Raw genomic sequence first — 13,155 nt, 5'->3', positions numbered from 1 at the left:
TGGTATAATGTCATCAGAGTCTCTCCCTCTGATCCCACAATGGGCTAATGTCATCAGAGTCTCTCCATCCAATCCCACAATGGGCTAATGTCATCAGAGTCTCTCCCTCCGATCCAACAATGGGCTAATGTCATCAGAGTCTCTCCCTCCGATCCCACAATGGGCTAATGTCATCAGAGTCTCTCCCTCCAATCCCACAATGGGCTAATGTCATCAGAGTCTCTCCCTCCGATCCCACAATGGTCTAATGTCATCAAAGTCTCTCCCTCCAATCCCACAATGGTCTAATGTCATCAGAGTCTCTCCCTCCGATCCAACAATGGGCTAATGTCATCAGAGTCTCTCCCTCCGATCCCACAATGGGCTAATGTCATCAGAGTCTCTCCCTCCAATCCCACAATGGGCTAATGTCATCAGAGTCTCTCCATCCAATCCCACAATGGTCTAATGTCATCAGAGTCTCTCTCTCTGATCCCACAATGGTCTGTTGTTATTGGGGGCACACAGTATAAATGAAGCCAGTGTATAGTAACCTGTGCTCCCTAGAATGGATATTATCATGTATGGCGGAGGAGAAGTGAAGTCTCATTATCTTCCTCCCACATATCACACATATGCTCGGCATGTTTGCTAAATATCCTCATGATTGATTCCTGCACCCATTAAGAGCGTCTATTCTAATCATCAGAACATCTTACAACAATTACTTTTTAATAGATTTTGCTCTCACTACATAATATACAACTTTAATTATCATTTTCTATTACATTAACATAAAATAAATTACATTGGAATCAACTCCCCCCAAATATATATAAATGTGGCGGACACAACACAATTCCATCGCACGTATCTCGGAATGAATGATCCTTTGATGGATACAATGTATCTTGTTGACTAATAAAAATATTCTGTAGGAAAGCTTTTATTTTTGCTTTATTTGATATCTCCCCTACGAGCGGCCTGGAGGCCACATTCCATCGTCTTCACCTGTTCTGGCAGCTCTGCCGGCCTTCTGGAAAATAATTATTAACTACAAACATTTTTCTTAATGGAATTTTTTTTCTCTTGAACTTTCTTCCAGAGTGGTGACAGCTAAAGCGATCGTTCCCAACAATAGAGAGGAAAACCTTCACTGGGACCAGAAAACCGACCGACTATATTGGCACCACGCCGGAGAATTTTAAATAAAAACAAAACAAGTTTATTACAAATTTCCTTCAAAATAATAAGATAAAAGAAAAGTGGAGACAAAGCTACGTCTCCCCAAGAGAAAAAATACATTTCAATACCCAACGCTGGGCTGGAAAGTGAATACCACTGCTTAGATCGATATAGTCTTCAATTGTTACATAATCAATTGAACAGGCGAACAAATCCATCCATGATCCAATTTATTAATTTGGCATTAATGTCACGATTGGACGGCGCACAGCCGAGGGCGGGCTAAGGGCGGGCATGTCCGATTCCTCTGCTGTGAGCATCTTCACCCTCCCAGACACTGAACAGCCTAAGCCCAAGTTCACATCATGTCAAATTGCATGTAAAATCGACGGCCATTGCCGGCAACGGCACCATCCGAATCGGTGCAACGCCAACTTTGGGTCATCGATTCCCAAAAGTAGTTCCTGACCAACTCTTGGCGACTTCAGGGGGTAGGCGATTTGAATAGACACCTGTGCATGAACCCGCACCAACGTCTGTCAAATCGCCCCCGATGTCGCACTGCATTGCCCTCAATGTGAACCTGGATGTGGAGAACACAGAAAAGCCCCTCTAAGTTCAGTATTTATTTAGTACAAGGGCAAGCAGTCACGTGACCACTCACATCAAAGTACGGCAAAGCAGGCTCATCTTAGGATGGACACCCGGTGGAATAAGTCCTCAACACCTCCAGTCCGAGGGTTTAGCAGCCGTGGTAGCCACGGTAGACAGGAATGTGCCCTGCAGGTCCTGAGTCGTTCTGGGTACAGCTAGATGGAAACCAGCTTGAGCCGCGGCGCCAGTAAGCGTGTGACGTCACCAAGAGTGAGGGGAAAGAATCACAACGCTTTCGGAGCATGCCAAAAGCTCACACGGAACATGTGTGCTTCTTTCTCAAGTTGGCTAAATGGAGAGGCCAAGGTTCTGCCACTCGGAGGTGTTAGGTGGTGAGCCAACATACTCCTCCTTCTTCCCCTCCTCCTCCCTTAGTCAATTGTCTACCTGCAGTTATATTATAGATCAGGTATTATTACATTACAATAGCAAAGGTCGCGAAGGCTGCAGAGTGCACGGCATTGGTAGATCTTTAACCAAACAAAAAAAAAAAAAAGGACGCTACCCAGTAATAGAAACCTTGGGGTTCATGTAGGGGCCAAGGTATTACTATACAGCGCCTTGAAAAAGTATTCACACCCCTTGAAATTCCCCACATTTTGTTACAACCAAAACCATAAATGTATTTTATTGGGATTTTATGTGATGGACCAACACTAAGGCCCCTTTCACACATGCGGATGGTATGTCCGTATTTCATCCATCCGTTTGCGGATGAAATACGGGCCATACATTCATCCCTATGGGATAGCGGGTGTCTGCGGATGAGCATCCGCAGACACCCGCTATTGTCCGCCTCCGCAATTGTCCGATTCTGCAGACGGAGGAAAATCCTATTTTTCTGTCCGTCTGCAGAGCGGATCGGATGAACACGGACACACGGTCCGTGCTCGTCCGATCCCCATAGAGGAGAGCGGAGAGCTGACAGGGCGGTCCCCGCACAGTGTGCGGAGACCGCCCTGTCCGCAGCCGGCTCAGCTGGGACAACGGAGCGATCCCCGCTGAGCGAGCGGATCATCACGGGGCAGATCATTACTGATCCGCCCCGTGTGAAAGAGGCCAAAGTGTCACATAATTGTGAAGTGGAAGGAAAATGATAAATGATACAAATAAATCTGTGAAAAGTGTGGGGGAGGGGCATTTGTATGGCGCCCCCCGGAGTCAATACTTTGTAGAACCCCCTTTCTCTACAAGTCTTTTTGGGGGTGTCTCTACCAGCTTTGCACATCTAGAGAGGACATTTCTGCCCATTCTTCTTCTTTGTAAAATATCTCAAGCTCTGTCAGGAATGGGGGGAGAGCAAGGGGGCGGGACTTTAAATGAAGCATGTGGTAGCAAAAGAGTAATTTGGTGAACATAATTGGAATTTATTGGTTGCCATAAAATACAAGTTGGATACACTGAATATAGACATATTGAGGTAATACAATACATCTGTCAAAACATGAATGTCACATAAAACAGCAAGCAACAGCTTTCCAAAGTGCACCAAAACCATGATAAGAGTAAAATTGTAAAGTTTGGATGATGCCTGCAAAGACTCGGGCCTCTTGGATCTTGAGTAAAATATAGAGTTATCTGGTAAAGTTGAATGGATATTGATGAATAGCAAGGTGTATGGCAGCTTTACGCGTTTCGTGTCTGGGGGCCACTCGTCAGGAGCCATTACTTGATGTCTCTAAAAATAGGGATATTGGCATTAACCTACTTAATAGAATAAATGTAAATATGGGCAGAGGTAATACTGAAAACCCCCGTACCAAATACAATTAAACTTACTCGAGTTAAAAAGATGGTGGTGTGGTGCCAGGCGACACTAGCCATCGGAGCTGCAATCTCAAGCTCTGTCAGATTGTTTGCGTCATCTTTCCGGGTTTATATTGGGGTAAACACCCCGTATGGCTCAGTATAGCTTTTATACTTTCTGTACAACAAGCCCCCATTTAGAACTCCCCCCCCCCTTCCCCCGGCTCGAAAAACTAAACATGCGTTTTTTAATTTTTTTATTTTAAACATAAATCAGAGACGGAAGCCCTGATATTGAGTTTTCCCCGAATGTGCAGCTGAGATTTTGTCCCTCGGAGTGATTTATTTTTAAGTTGTAATAAGAGAATTGTGCGTTTTTCCGGCAGCTGCTCCGGACATGTTCAGAATTTACCATTAAAGGCCGATGCGGAGCCGCTGTGCCGTATTGGCAGCTCTGCCAATTCTAGAAGGTCGTCTTTACAGATCCCATCTATAAATATTCCTTCATGTTGATTCCTGCAATGGCATCATTAGAAGGCTTTCCAAGAAATGCGCCCCCTCCCCCCGCCCTCCCCCCCCACTGGCCCCCACTGGCCCCCACTGGCCCCAGCCACCCTCTCATTTCATGTAATTAAAAAAAACAAGTGCAGATTGGAAATACAAAGATGCAGACATTGGTGACACTTGGACCGGGGTGCGTCTCTGTCCGCAGAGAGGAACTCTTCCACCACCGCGAATAGAAACACAAGAATCAATATCACAGAGAATTCCGGCTCCTCGTGTCTGTCAGGATGTCCTGGGGGGACCGAGGGGATGTGTAGTTCTGATTACAGGGGGCATCCAGGAGGGTTTTAGTGGTTGACTACAAACATTGAGGGTCAAGCTGCTTACTCCTCCACCAATCAGCTGTGTGCAATCCATCACTGGAGCACATTGACCAGCTTTGGGATCGTCTCATGGATATCAGTTTGTAAAGCTTCTAAGAATGTTCATAATACAATGACATCTTCATCTGACCCACCAGCTGGTGACCCTCAGAAACGTGTCTTCTGAATGTGTTGTGGCTTTGGGTCTGCCAGACCTCCTCCTGTCAGAGTTTCCTCCAGTTTCCAATTCCTTTTTGATGGTGTAGGAAACTGAACTCGCTGATGCCTTGGCCTTCTTTGTGGTGCCTCACCAATTTGACAAAGACGTTTCTGCACCATTTTTGGTGATTTCAGGTGTGACTTGTGTAGCACGGCCCCCTTGGGGACTGCTTGGATTTATCTGTTCATCTGCATCACCATGACCCTGTGAACCTTCCAACCCACCTGACACTCTGGGTTCAGACATCTTTCCACAAGCACCTTTAAATGACATGTCACACAAGTCAATATATTTATGGTATCTTAGCTTTTACTTGAGTAGCAAAGTAGTATTGGATTGTAAAGGAGGGCAATAGATCAACGGAGTCCTGAATAACAGCACGACTCAGTCCCCAAAGACAGCTTAAAGCGGAGTGCCACCGAAAAATGGAACTTCCGCTTTAAGTGATGGCGACCCCCTGACATGCCACATTTGGCATGTCATTGTTTGGGGGGAGGGAGCGGATACCCAGTTTTTATGGGCACTCAGCTCCCACCCCCTCCCCGGGCTCCGTGGCACTGGAAGGAAGTTCACCTCTCCCCCCTCTCTCCCTGCAATCTTCCGGGATACGTCACAGGTCCCAGAAGATTGAATGACCATTCACAGTACGCAGCGTGGCTCATGCATGCGCAGTGCGTGCCCGGCTGTGAAGCCACAGCCAGGCGCCTACAGTTAGAATATCGGCGCCGAGGAGAGGAGGGGGAGAGGAGCGGGGCTTTGTGCGTCCACATTGGTGGACCGTGGGACAGGTGAGTGTCTGTTAATTAAAAGTCAGTGGCTACACTTTTTGTAGCCGTGACTTTTAAATGGGCGGGACTCCGCTTTAAGACTGGTTTAACAACAGATAGATACAATATATATATCTACAATGGCATACAACCTGTAGCATGATCTGAAGGACAATGAATGGTTAAATGTTTAATGCAAGTAGTTACACTCTAAGGGGAACCCCAGGCCGGCCTATTCAACCTTAATGGGAGACCAGACAGAATAGGGATAGTGTAGGGCCCTTTAATTAGTGACAAAAGCAATGTTCCAGAAACTATGAAATCAGACCAAGACAGAAGTACAGGTAAATCACACTTGTTTAATAATAAAAGTAAAAAGAACAAACATAGTAAAACATAGCCAAAGTTCAGTAACCGGAACGGATAATCAGCCAAGCCAGAAGTCAGGGATCAATGTAGTTGAACAGCAAGCAGGATCTGGAGCCAGAAGGGATGTCAGCAAAGCCAGTCTTTAAGCAGGATAGCAGGAGAAAGCTTCTTGTGATGTAACCAAGGGGAAGGCAGAGCTTGTCTGGACTGCACGGCTTAAGTAGGCAGGACTGACGAGCAGGATCATCAACAGGTGAGTAACCGTGGAGAGAGATGGGAGCCGGCAATTAGCCATCAGCTGAGCGGCCAGCTCAGAGAAGGAAGGGTTGTGCCCAGCCTTGACACAATGTCCGTGGTGCAGGTCTGATAGTCTTCACCGGCAGTTGGAGCTCATTAGATTGTATCCAATAAGGTGCAGTGATACATTAACAGACTGACTGGCTTAAACAGGGTAATGGTATTCCTTGAAATGGTTGTAGGTAAAGGTGTCTATGCACAGTGTTCAAATAGAAGTGCAGTAAAGTGTTCCCAAGGTAAAGGTATCTGTACACAGTGTTCCAATACAGTAACCAGGGAAATAATGACGAAGGTGGGTGGTTGCCCTCTCACCCACGACTGATCCAAACTAGATGCCTTGAAATCAGCAGAGAAGCAGGGAGAATCCTTCCGTCTATGGAGCCATCAGCAATGAAACACGCATGTGGAGTGTGAACGAACAGAATGTCGAGTTTCTGCTTTGGTGCCGTGGAGATGTCTGCCGAGCAACTGCAGTGATGGGCCCTACGAGCCCAGGCTGGAGTTTCTTGAGACCGCGTGGTAGGCCACAACCTCTCCTCCCCATCACGGAGGGGTATGCATTAAACAAGGCCCAGGAAGAAGAGAACGTCAGGTGGAACTCCTGGATCCTTTATAGTCTCTCTCAGAAGTCTCTTGGATAGTAGTAAGGATCCCTGGGATATGTAGTCCTGGTGTATAGTTATGCAATGGGACCACCCGTCGCAAAGAATACTAGTCCCACAATCCAGTGGGTTGGCTCACAAATATGATAACAGTCACTAGCATCAGCATTAAAGGGGATACTATAGATGATAAATGATGATGAGGGCACATAATGTTACACTTATAGTCTGCCATCGCTACATCCTCCCCCCACTCGAAAGTCTTTGGTCCCTGAAGATAGAACACAACCTATGAGATCACTTTACTGTATCATAAGAAAGTAACAATTAGTTATACTATAAACAGTCAGCAACTGATCCAAAGAAGGATTTTCCAGAAGCAAAATATATACATTTGTCAGGCAAAGTCATATCAATTTTGTGACAGGCCAGTAAAAAAATGAGTGACCCACCCAGTAGTGTCAGGAGGCGGATCAGGGTCATTCTCTATCAAAGGCTCAATAAAGGAGGAAAGTGCTTGACTAGAACATTGAGCAGTAGGAATAAGTTCTTCAGGATTATCTCCAAAGGTGTCATGAATTAATCTCTTGGGAGGGCAGATTTTCTTTCTCAACCTAGAGTAGATGCTTTCCAGTGGCTCCAGTCCACGAACTGTTCCCCAGAAACGACATCTGGATTCACGTTCAAGTTCTGGCTCACATGCTGGCTCAGGATCTGGCTCAGGTGCAGTCTCTGATTCTGGCTCAGGTGCAGTCTCTGATTCTGGCTCAGGTGCAGTCTCTGATTCTGGCTCAGGTGCAGTCTCTGATTCTGGCTCAGGTGCAGTCTCTGATTCTGGCTCAGGTTCTGGCTCAGGTGCAGTCTCTGATTCTGGCTCAGGTTCTGGCTCAGGTGCAGTCTCTGATTGTGGCTCAGGATCTGGCTCAGGTGCAGTCTCTGATTCTGGCTCAGATGCAGGCTCAGGTTCTGGCTCAGGTGCAGTCTCTGATTCTGGCTCAGATGCAGGCTCAGGTTCTGGCTCAGGTGCAGTCTCTGATTCTGGCTCAGATTCTGGCTCAGGTGCAGTCTCTGATTCTGGCTCTGGTGCAGTCTCTGATTCTGGCTCTGGTGCAGTCTCTGATTCTGGCTCAGGTTCTGGCTCAGGTGCAGTCTCTGATTCTGGCTCAGGTTCTGGCTCAGGTGCAGTCTCTGATTCTGGCTCAGGTGCAGTCTCTGATTCTGGCTCAGATGCGGGCTCAGGTTCTGGCTCAGGTGCAGTCTCTGATTCTGGCTCTGGTGCAGTCTCTGATTCTGGCTCAGTTTCTGGCTCTGGTGCAGTCTCTGATTCTGGCTCAGGTTCTGGCTCAGGTGCAGTCTCTGATTCTGGCTCAGATGCGGGCTCAGGTTCTGTCTCAGGTGCAGTCTCTGATTCTGGCTTTGGTGCAGTCTCTGATTCTGGCTCAGATGCTGGCTCAGGTTCTGGCTCAGGTGCAGTCTCTGATTCTGGCTCAGGTGCAGTCTCTGATTCTGGCTCAGATTCTGGCTCAGGTGCAGTCTCTGATTCTGGCTCTGGTGCAGTCTCTGATTCTGGCTCTGGTGCAGTCTCTGATTCTGGCTCAGGTTCTGGCTCAGGTGCAGTCTCTGATTCTGGCTCAGGTTCTGGCTCAGGTGCAGTCTCTGATTCTGGCTCAGGTTCTGGCTCAGGTGCAGTCTCTGATTCTGGCTCAGGTGCAGTCTCTGATTCTGGCTCAGATGCGGGCTCAGGTTCTGGCTCAGGTGCAGTCTCTGATTCTGGCTCTGGTGCAGTCTCTGATTCTGGCTCAGTTTCTGGCTCTGGTGCAGTCTCTGATTCTGGCTCAGGTTCTGGCTCAGGTGCAGTCTCTGATTCTGGCTCAGATGCGGGCTCAGGTTCTGTCTCAGGTGCAGTCTCTGATTCTGGCTTTGGTGCAGTCTCTGATTCTGGCTCAGATGCTGGCTCAGGTTCTGGCTCAGGTGCAGTCTCTGATTCTGGCTCAGGTGCAGTCTCTGATTCTGGCTCTGGTGCAGTCTCTGATTCTGGCTCAGGTTCTGGCTCATGTGCAGTCTCTGATTCTGGCTCAGATGCGGGCTCAGGTTCTGGCTCATGTGCAGTCTCTGATTCTGGCTCTGGTGCAGTCTCTGATTCTGGCTCTGGTGCAGTCTCTGATTCTGGCTCTGGTGCAGTCTCTGATTCTGGCTCTGGTGCAGTCTCTGATTCTGGCTCAGGTTCTGGCTCAGGTGCAGTCTCTGATTCTGGCTCAGGTTCTGGCTCTGGTGCTGGCTCCCCTTGTATGTTAGGAACACTCTCACTTTCTACTTTGTTATTAGCAGAAACAGGGGTTTCCTCCACATTAGATGTTTCACTGAGTTTCATCTTAAAGAAGAGTGCCACCTGAAAAAAAAATCTTAAAAGTCAGCAGCTACAAATACTGCAGCTGCTGAGTTTTAATAAATGGACACTTACCTATTCCAGGGTCCAGCGATGTCGGCAGCAGATGACGAGCAATCGCTTGTCTCTCGGCTGCCCCACCGCCATCCTCTGTCAGGGAATCAGGAAGTGAAGCGTTGCGGCTTCACTGCCCGGTTCCCTACTGCGCATGCTCAAGTCGCGCTGCGCGTCTCCACTGGTCCCCGTTGTGTCCTGGGAACTGTGTGTTTCCCAGAACACAAGGGGGGGGGGGGGCAGGGCTTCTGCGGCTAGCTGCGGCTAGCTATTCCTGGGAAGTGGGTGCAGATACCTGAATTATACAGGTATCTGCACCCCTCTCCCGCCTGAAAGGTGCCAATTGTGGCACCAGAGGGGGGGAGGGTTCCGATGAGTGGAACTTCCACTTGAGGATGGAGGTCCGCTTTAACTCCCCCACTTTCCTCTTGTCAGGGGAGGCCTCAGCCCTTCAACTTCAGGCCGGAAAACCCGGGACTTCCTCTCAGAATATGCTTCCCCGCTATCTTCCCTTGAAGTTTGAAGAGGGGTAGGATTGTTTTCAGAGGGAGGAACCCATAACCAATTAAGAATTAGGTCTTTCTCATCATCTGGGGGCACGGATTCAAGACCCCGATCAGTCCTAGACCTCAGGGCAGGAGTCTGATAATCCTCTGGGCAAAGGGATGGAGGCACTCTGACAGCTTCGGATATAGGTAGCAGATCATTTCTATGTTTTTAGAGGGCCGGTCTGACCTTCAGGGCGGATCAGATATACAGGAAGCAAGGGCAAACGATCAGCCAGATTATGTTTCCCTGGCACTCCCAGATTATGCAACAACACCCGATCTCCAGGTTGCAGGTCTTGAACCCTTTAAGATCAAAGCTTTTTTTTGCTTCCCTAGCTTTTTCATAGACATTTTTTACATTTTTCTGAAGTCTGTTGAGGTATACTCGGTAAGAGGCCTGGGATGTATGATCTAATGATGTTCCAAAAGCCAAATCCACCGGCAAGCAAGCTTCCCTGACAAACATCAAGCGGTAGGGGAATATCCATCATTTGCTGTGCTATTGTTAGCATGGACCACTGCAGCAATATAATCTCCCCAATGTTCTTTCTTCTCCAAAGGGAGAGTTCCTAACATATTCAATAGAGTACGGTTGAAACGTTCAGGTTGTGGGTCTCCTTGGGGATGATAAGGGGTGGTTCCGGATTTTGTTTATATTTAAGAGTTCACACAGTCTTCAGATTAGCTTTCTCTCAAAATCCCAACCTTAATCTGAGTGTAGACGCTGAGGCAGTTCATAATGAATAAAGAACTTCTCTAATGGGGTCTTTGCTACAGTACTGGCTTGTTGATCCCTAGTGGGGAAGGACTGAGCATAACGAGTAAAATGATCTGTCACAACCAGGACATTACTCCCCCACTCAGGTCAGGTTCCAAGCACAAGAAATCAATGCACACCAACTCCATTGGTCCCTGACTCTGTAGGTGGCCCATTGGGGCTGCCCTGCCTGGTAAAGTCTTTCTTTGGATGCATCTAATGCAAGAGCGGCAGTAACTTTCCACTTCAGCCCTCATAGATGGCCAATCAAATCGATCTTTGACAAATTTAAAGGTCCTATCGGGGCCTAAGTGACCGTGATCATCATGAAGAGCGGCCAGCACACTTAATTAGTGTTTCTCAGGAAGGACCAGTTGATGGAAACCTTCTGGTTCCTCCGATGGGCTTTCTGGTATACAACTCTGTCTTCTATCCACATTAGTTTCCATTCTTTATGGACTACTTTAGCTCCCTCAATTGATCTACTTAACAGCATCTGAGGGTCACAAACTGATAAGGATTTCTTTATAAGGTTACCCAATAGGTCCTGCCGTTGGTCCCAGTCATATCCTCTCTAGTTAATTGAGGCAGCTCTTGACTAGGCACTTGTGTCAAATCACAGTAGTATCTGGGCACTCCAGCAGGGGTGACCCCCACAGCTTCTGCTCCTGTCACCCCTTTGTAGTGGTGTTCTATTCCTTGACCTACAGCCAGTACTCCTTCCAGGGGCAAATGCATCCAGCTCTTCTGGCCAGTGTCCGTGGCATAAGGTCTTCAAACGAGAGCATTGGCATCTCAGTTTCCCACTCCTGACCAATATTTCAAACTAAAAGGAAACTCAGACAGGGTGACCAACCATCGGTGTGCAGTGGCATCCAGTTTGGCAATAGACAGCAAGTAAGTTAGCAGGTTGTTATCTATTTTCCCCACAAACGTGGCCCTATATAGATAATCTTGTAGCTTGTCCACTACAGCCCACTTAAGGGCCAGGAACTCTAATTTGTGTACCGGATAATTCTTTTTGGAGCGAGTGAGACTGCGACTCACATAAGCCATCGAGCGGAGTCTTCCTTCATGATATAACACTATAAACTAAGCCATTGCTACTGGCATCCACGCGTAATTCGTAAGGCTTTGAGGGATCAGCATAGGCCAACACAGGTGCTTCAATAAGACTCCCTTTAAGGCGTTCAACGGCTCCTTCACACTTCACTGTTCATTGTCCTTGGATAGACTCACGTGGCTTTCTGCAGGTCCTCACCCGTGTGTTTCTGCAATAGCTCATTCAGAGGTTTGTTAATCTGTGAAAAAATCTTCACAAATCTTCTATAGTAGGAGCAGAAACCCAAAAATGACCTCAGTTCAGTGACGGTGTTTGGGCGAGGCCAGGAAGAAACAGCCTCCAACTTCTGAGTGTCCATAGCTAAACTCTCGGCTGATACTACATGTCCCAGATAAGTGACTGAAGTCTAATAGAATTGACACTTCTCTAACGACAACTTCAACCCCTCGGCATTTAATCTTTGCAAGACTTTCTCCAATCGAGCTTCATGCTCCTCAAATGTTTTGCAAAAAACAATGATATGATATGATGATACACTAGCCCTTCAGCTTCCACTACAAACCCCAGCTTAATTCCATCCCGTATGGCCAGTACATATGTGCCAAGCGTAACTGATGCCCTCTTTGAAATAGAAGCAATGAACCTGATAACAAGATTACGAGTTCCAGGCTAATCAAACTCAGTGCTCAAAAAAACATCATAAGGCAAAAAAAACTAAATACGATCAGATGTACTCTTTCAACAGAAAATAGCTGAGACTGATAATCCAATCCGAGTCATTACTCATGACATCTGTAGGACTCAACCCAGTGTTATATTTTACATTACCTCGGAACCTTCATAACCCGACTTCCCGCCCCCTCCCAAACCTTGTCCCTCTTAACAAACGACTGGACAGATTTTTGGAGTAAATGGCCATCAGGCCTAAACTTTTTATTAACCAAAATATAATCTTTAATAAATACCAACATTTAAATACGATAATAAACTTTCCCAGCCTTTCCAAGGGGTCCTGGGTACGTAGCATCACAACATAAAATTGGTCACTGCCAACAACTTCAACTGTAACCTCTTGACCTCCAGACGGCAACCCCTGTCTCGGAGGCTATAACCAACTGTAGCAGTGACCTACCCGTTTTAAACCCTTCCAGGTTAAACCCTCGTAACCTGGAAGTACCTACAACCACTCCCATCCCATGGATGGGTACAACAGGCCTTTTACCTGTACCTCACTTCCTCATCTAAAGCCCCCTGAACCGCCCCAATGAAACACACTGTCACCCGAGACCGAATCCCCGTACCAAACCAGGGAGGGTGGGTGGGGATTGCTTCCTCCTCCGCTCTCCAACTGCTAGCACTGACCCTGCTAGCACGAGATGGACGCCATGGCTCCGCCCACCCCAAATCCATAAAGCGGCCATACCTCCCCTTAAAACGGCGACTGTGCAGTCCAGCACATGTCATGCCGTCCCTGCGCCTACCTCCCCCTTGTGGATGCTAGCTGCAGGACTCACTATATATCTCTCAACATCAACAAATCAGGAAGATTTTGTAAAAACATTGGCATCTTCTCCACACTGATGCAACCTTGGCACCGCTTGTGAGGGAATGTCCCCCGATTACATTCAAACGGGCCCTTCACTTAGGGATAAATTAGTACAC

At 47.4% G+C, this 13,155-nt stretch overlaps 1 protein-coding gene across 1 annotated transcript in view; it reads right to left on the bottom strand.

Annotated features, from left to right (window-relative positions):
- Positions 1-11,851, bottom strand: part of LOC143986473 (uncharacterized) — a 32,745-nt gene extending 20,894 nt beyond the window's left edge. Inside the window, exons 1-3 of the mRNA XM_077484816.1 lie at positions 11,670-11,851; positions 10,032-10,128; positions 7,138-9,074 (exon numbers count right to left, since the gene is read on the bottom strand). Of these exons, the coding sequence (XP_077340942.1) occupies positions 7,138-9,074; positions 10,032-10,128; positions 11,670-11,851 (2,216 nt within the window). The remainder of the gene's footprint in view (positions 1-7,137; positions 9,075-10,031; positions 10,129-11,669) is intronic.
- Positions 11,852-13,155: the final 1,304 nt, after the last annotated feature.

The sequence above is a fragment of the Lithobates pipiens genome, unplaced genomic scaffold, assembly GCF_037356315.1.
Source record: "Lithobates pipiens isolate NorthernLeopardFrog02 unplaced genomic scaffold, aLitPip1_a1.2 Scaffold_162, whole genome shotgun sequence".
Lineage (NCBI taxonomy): Eukaryota > Metazoa > Chordata > Amphibia > Anura > Ranidae > Lithobates > Lithobates pipiens.
The sequence above is the reverse complement of the archived record's forward strand: the minus strand, read 5'-3'. Positions and strand labels throughout refer to the sequence as shown.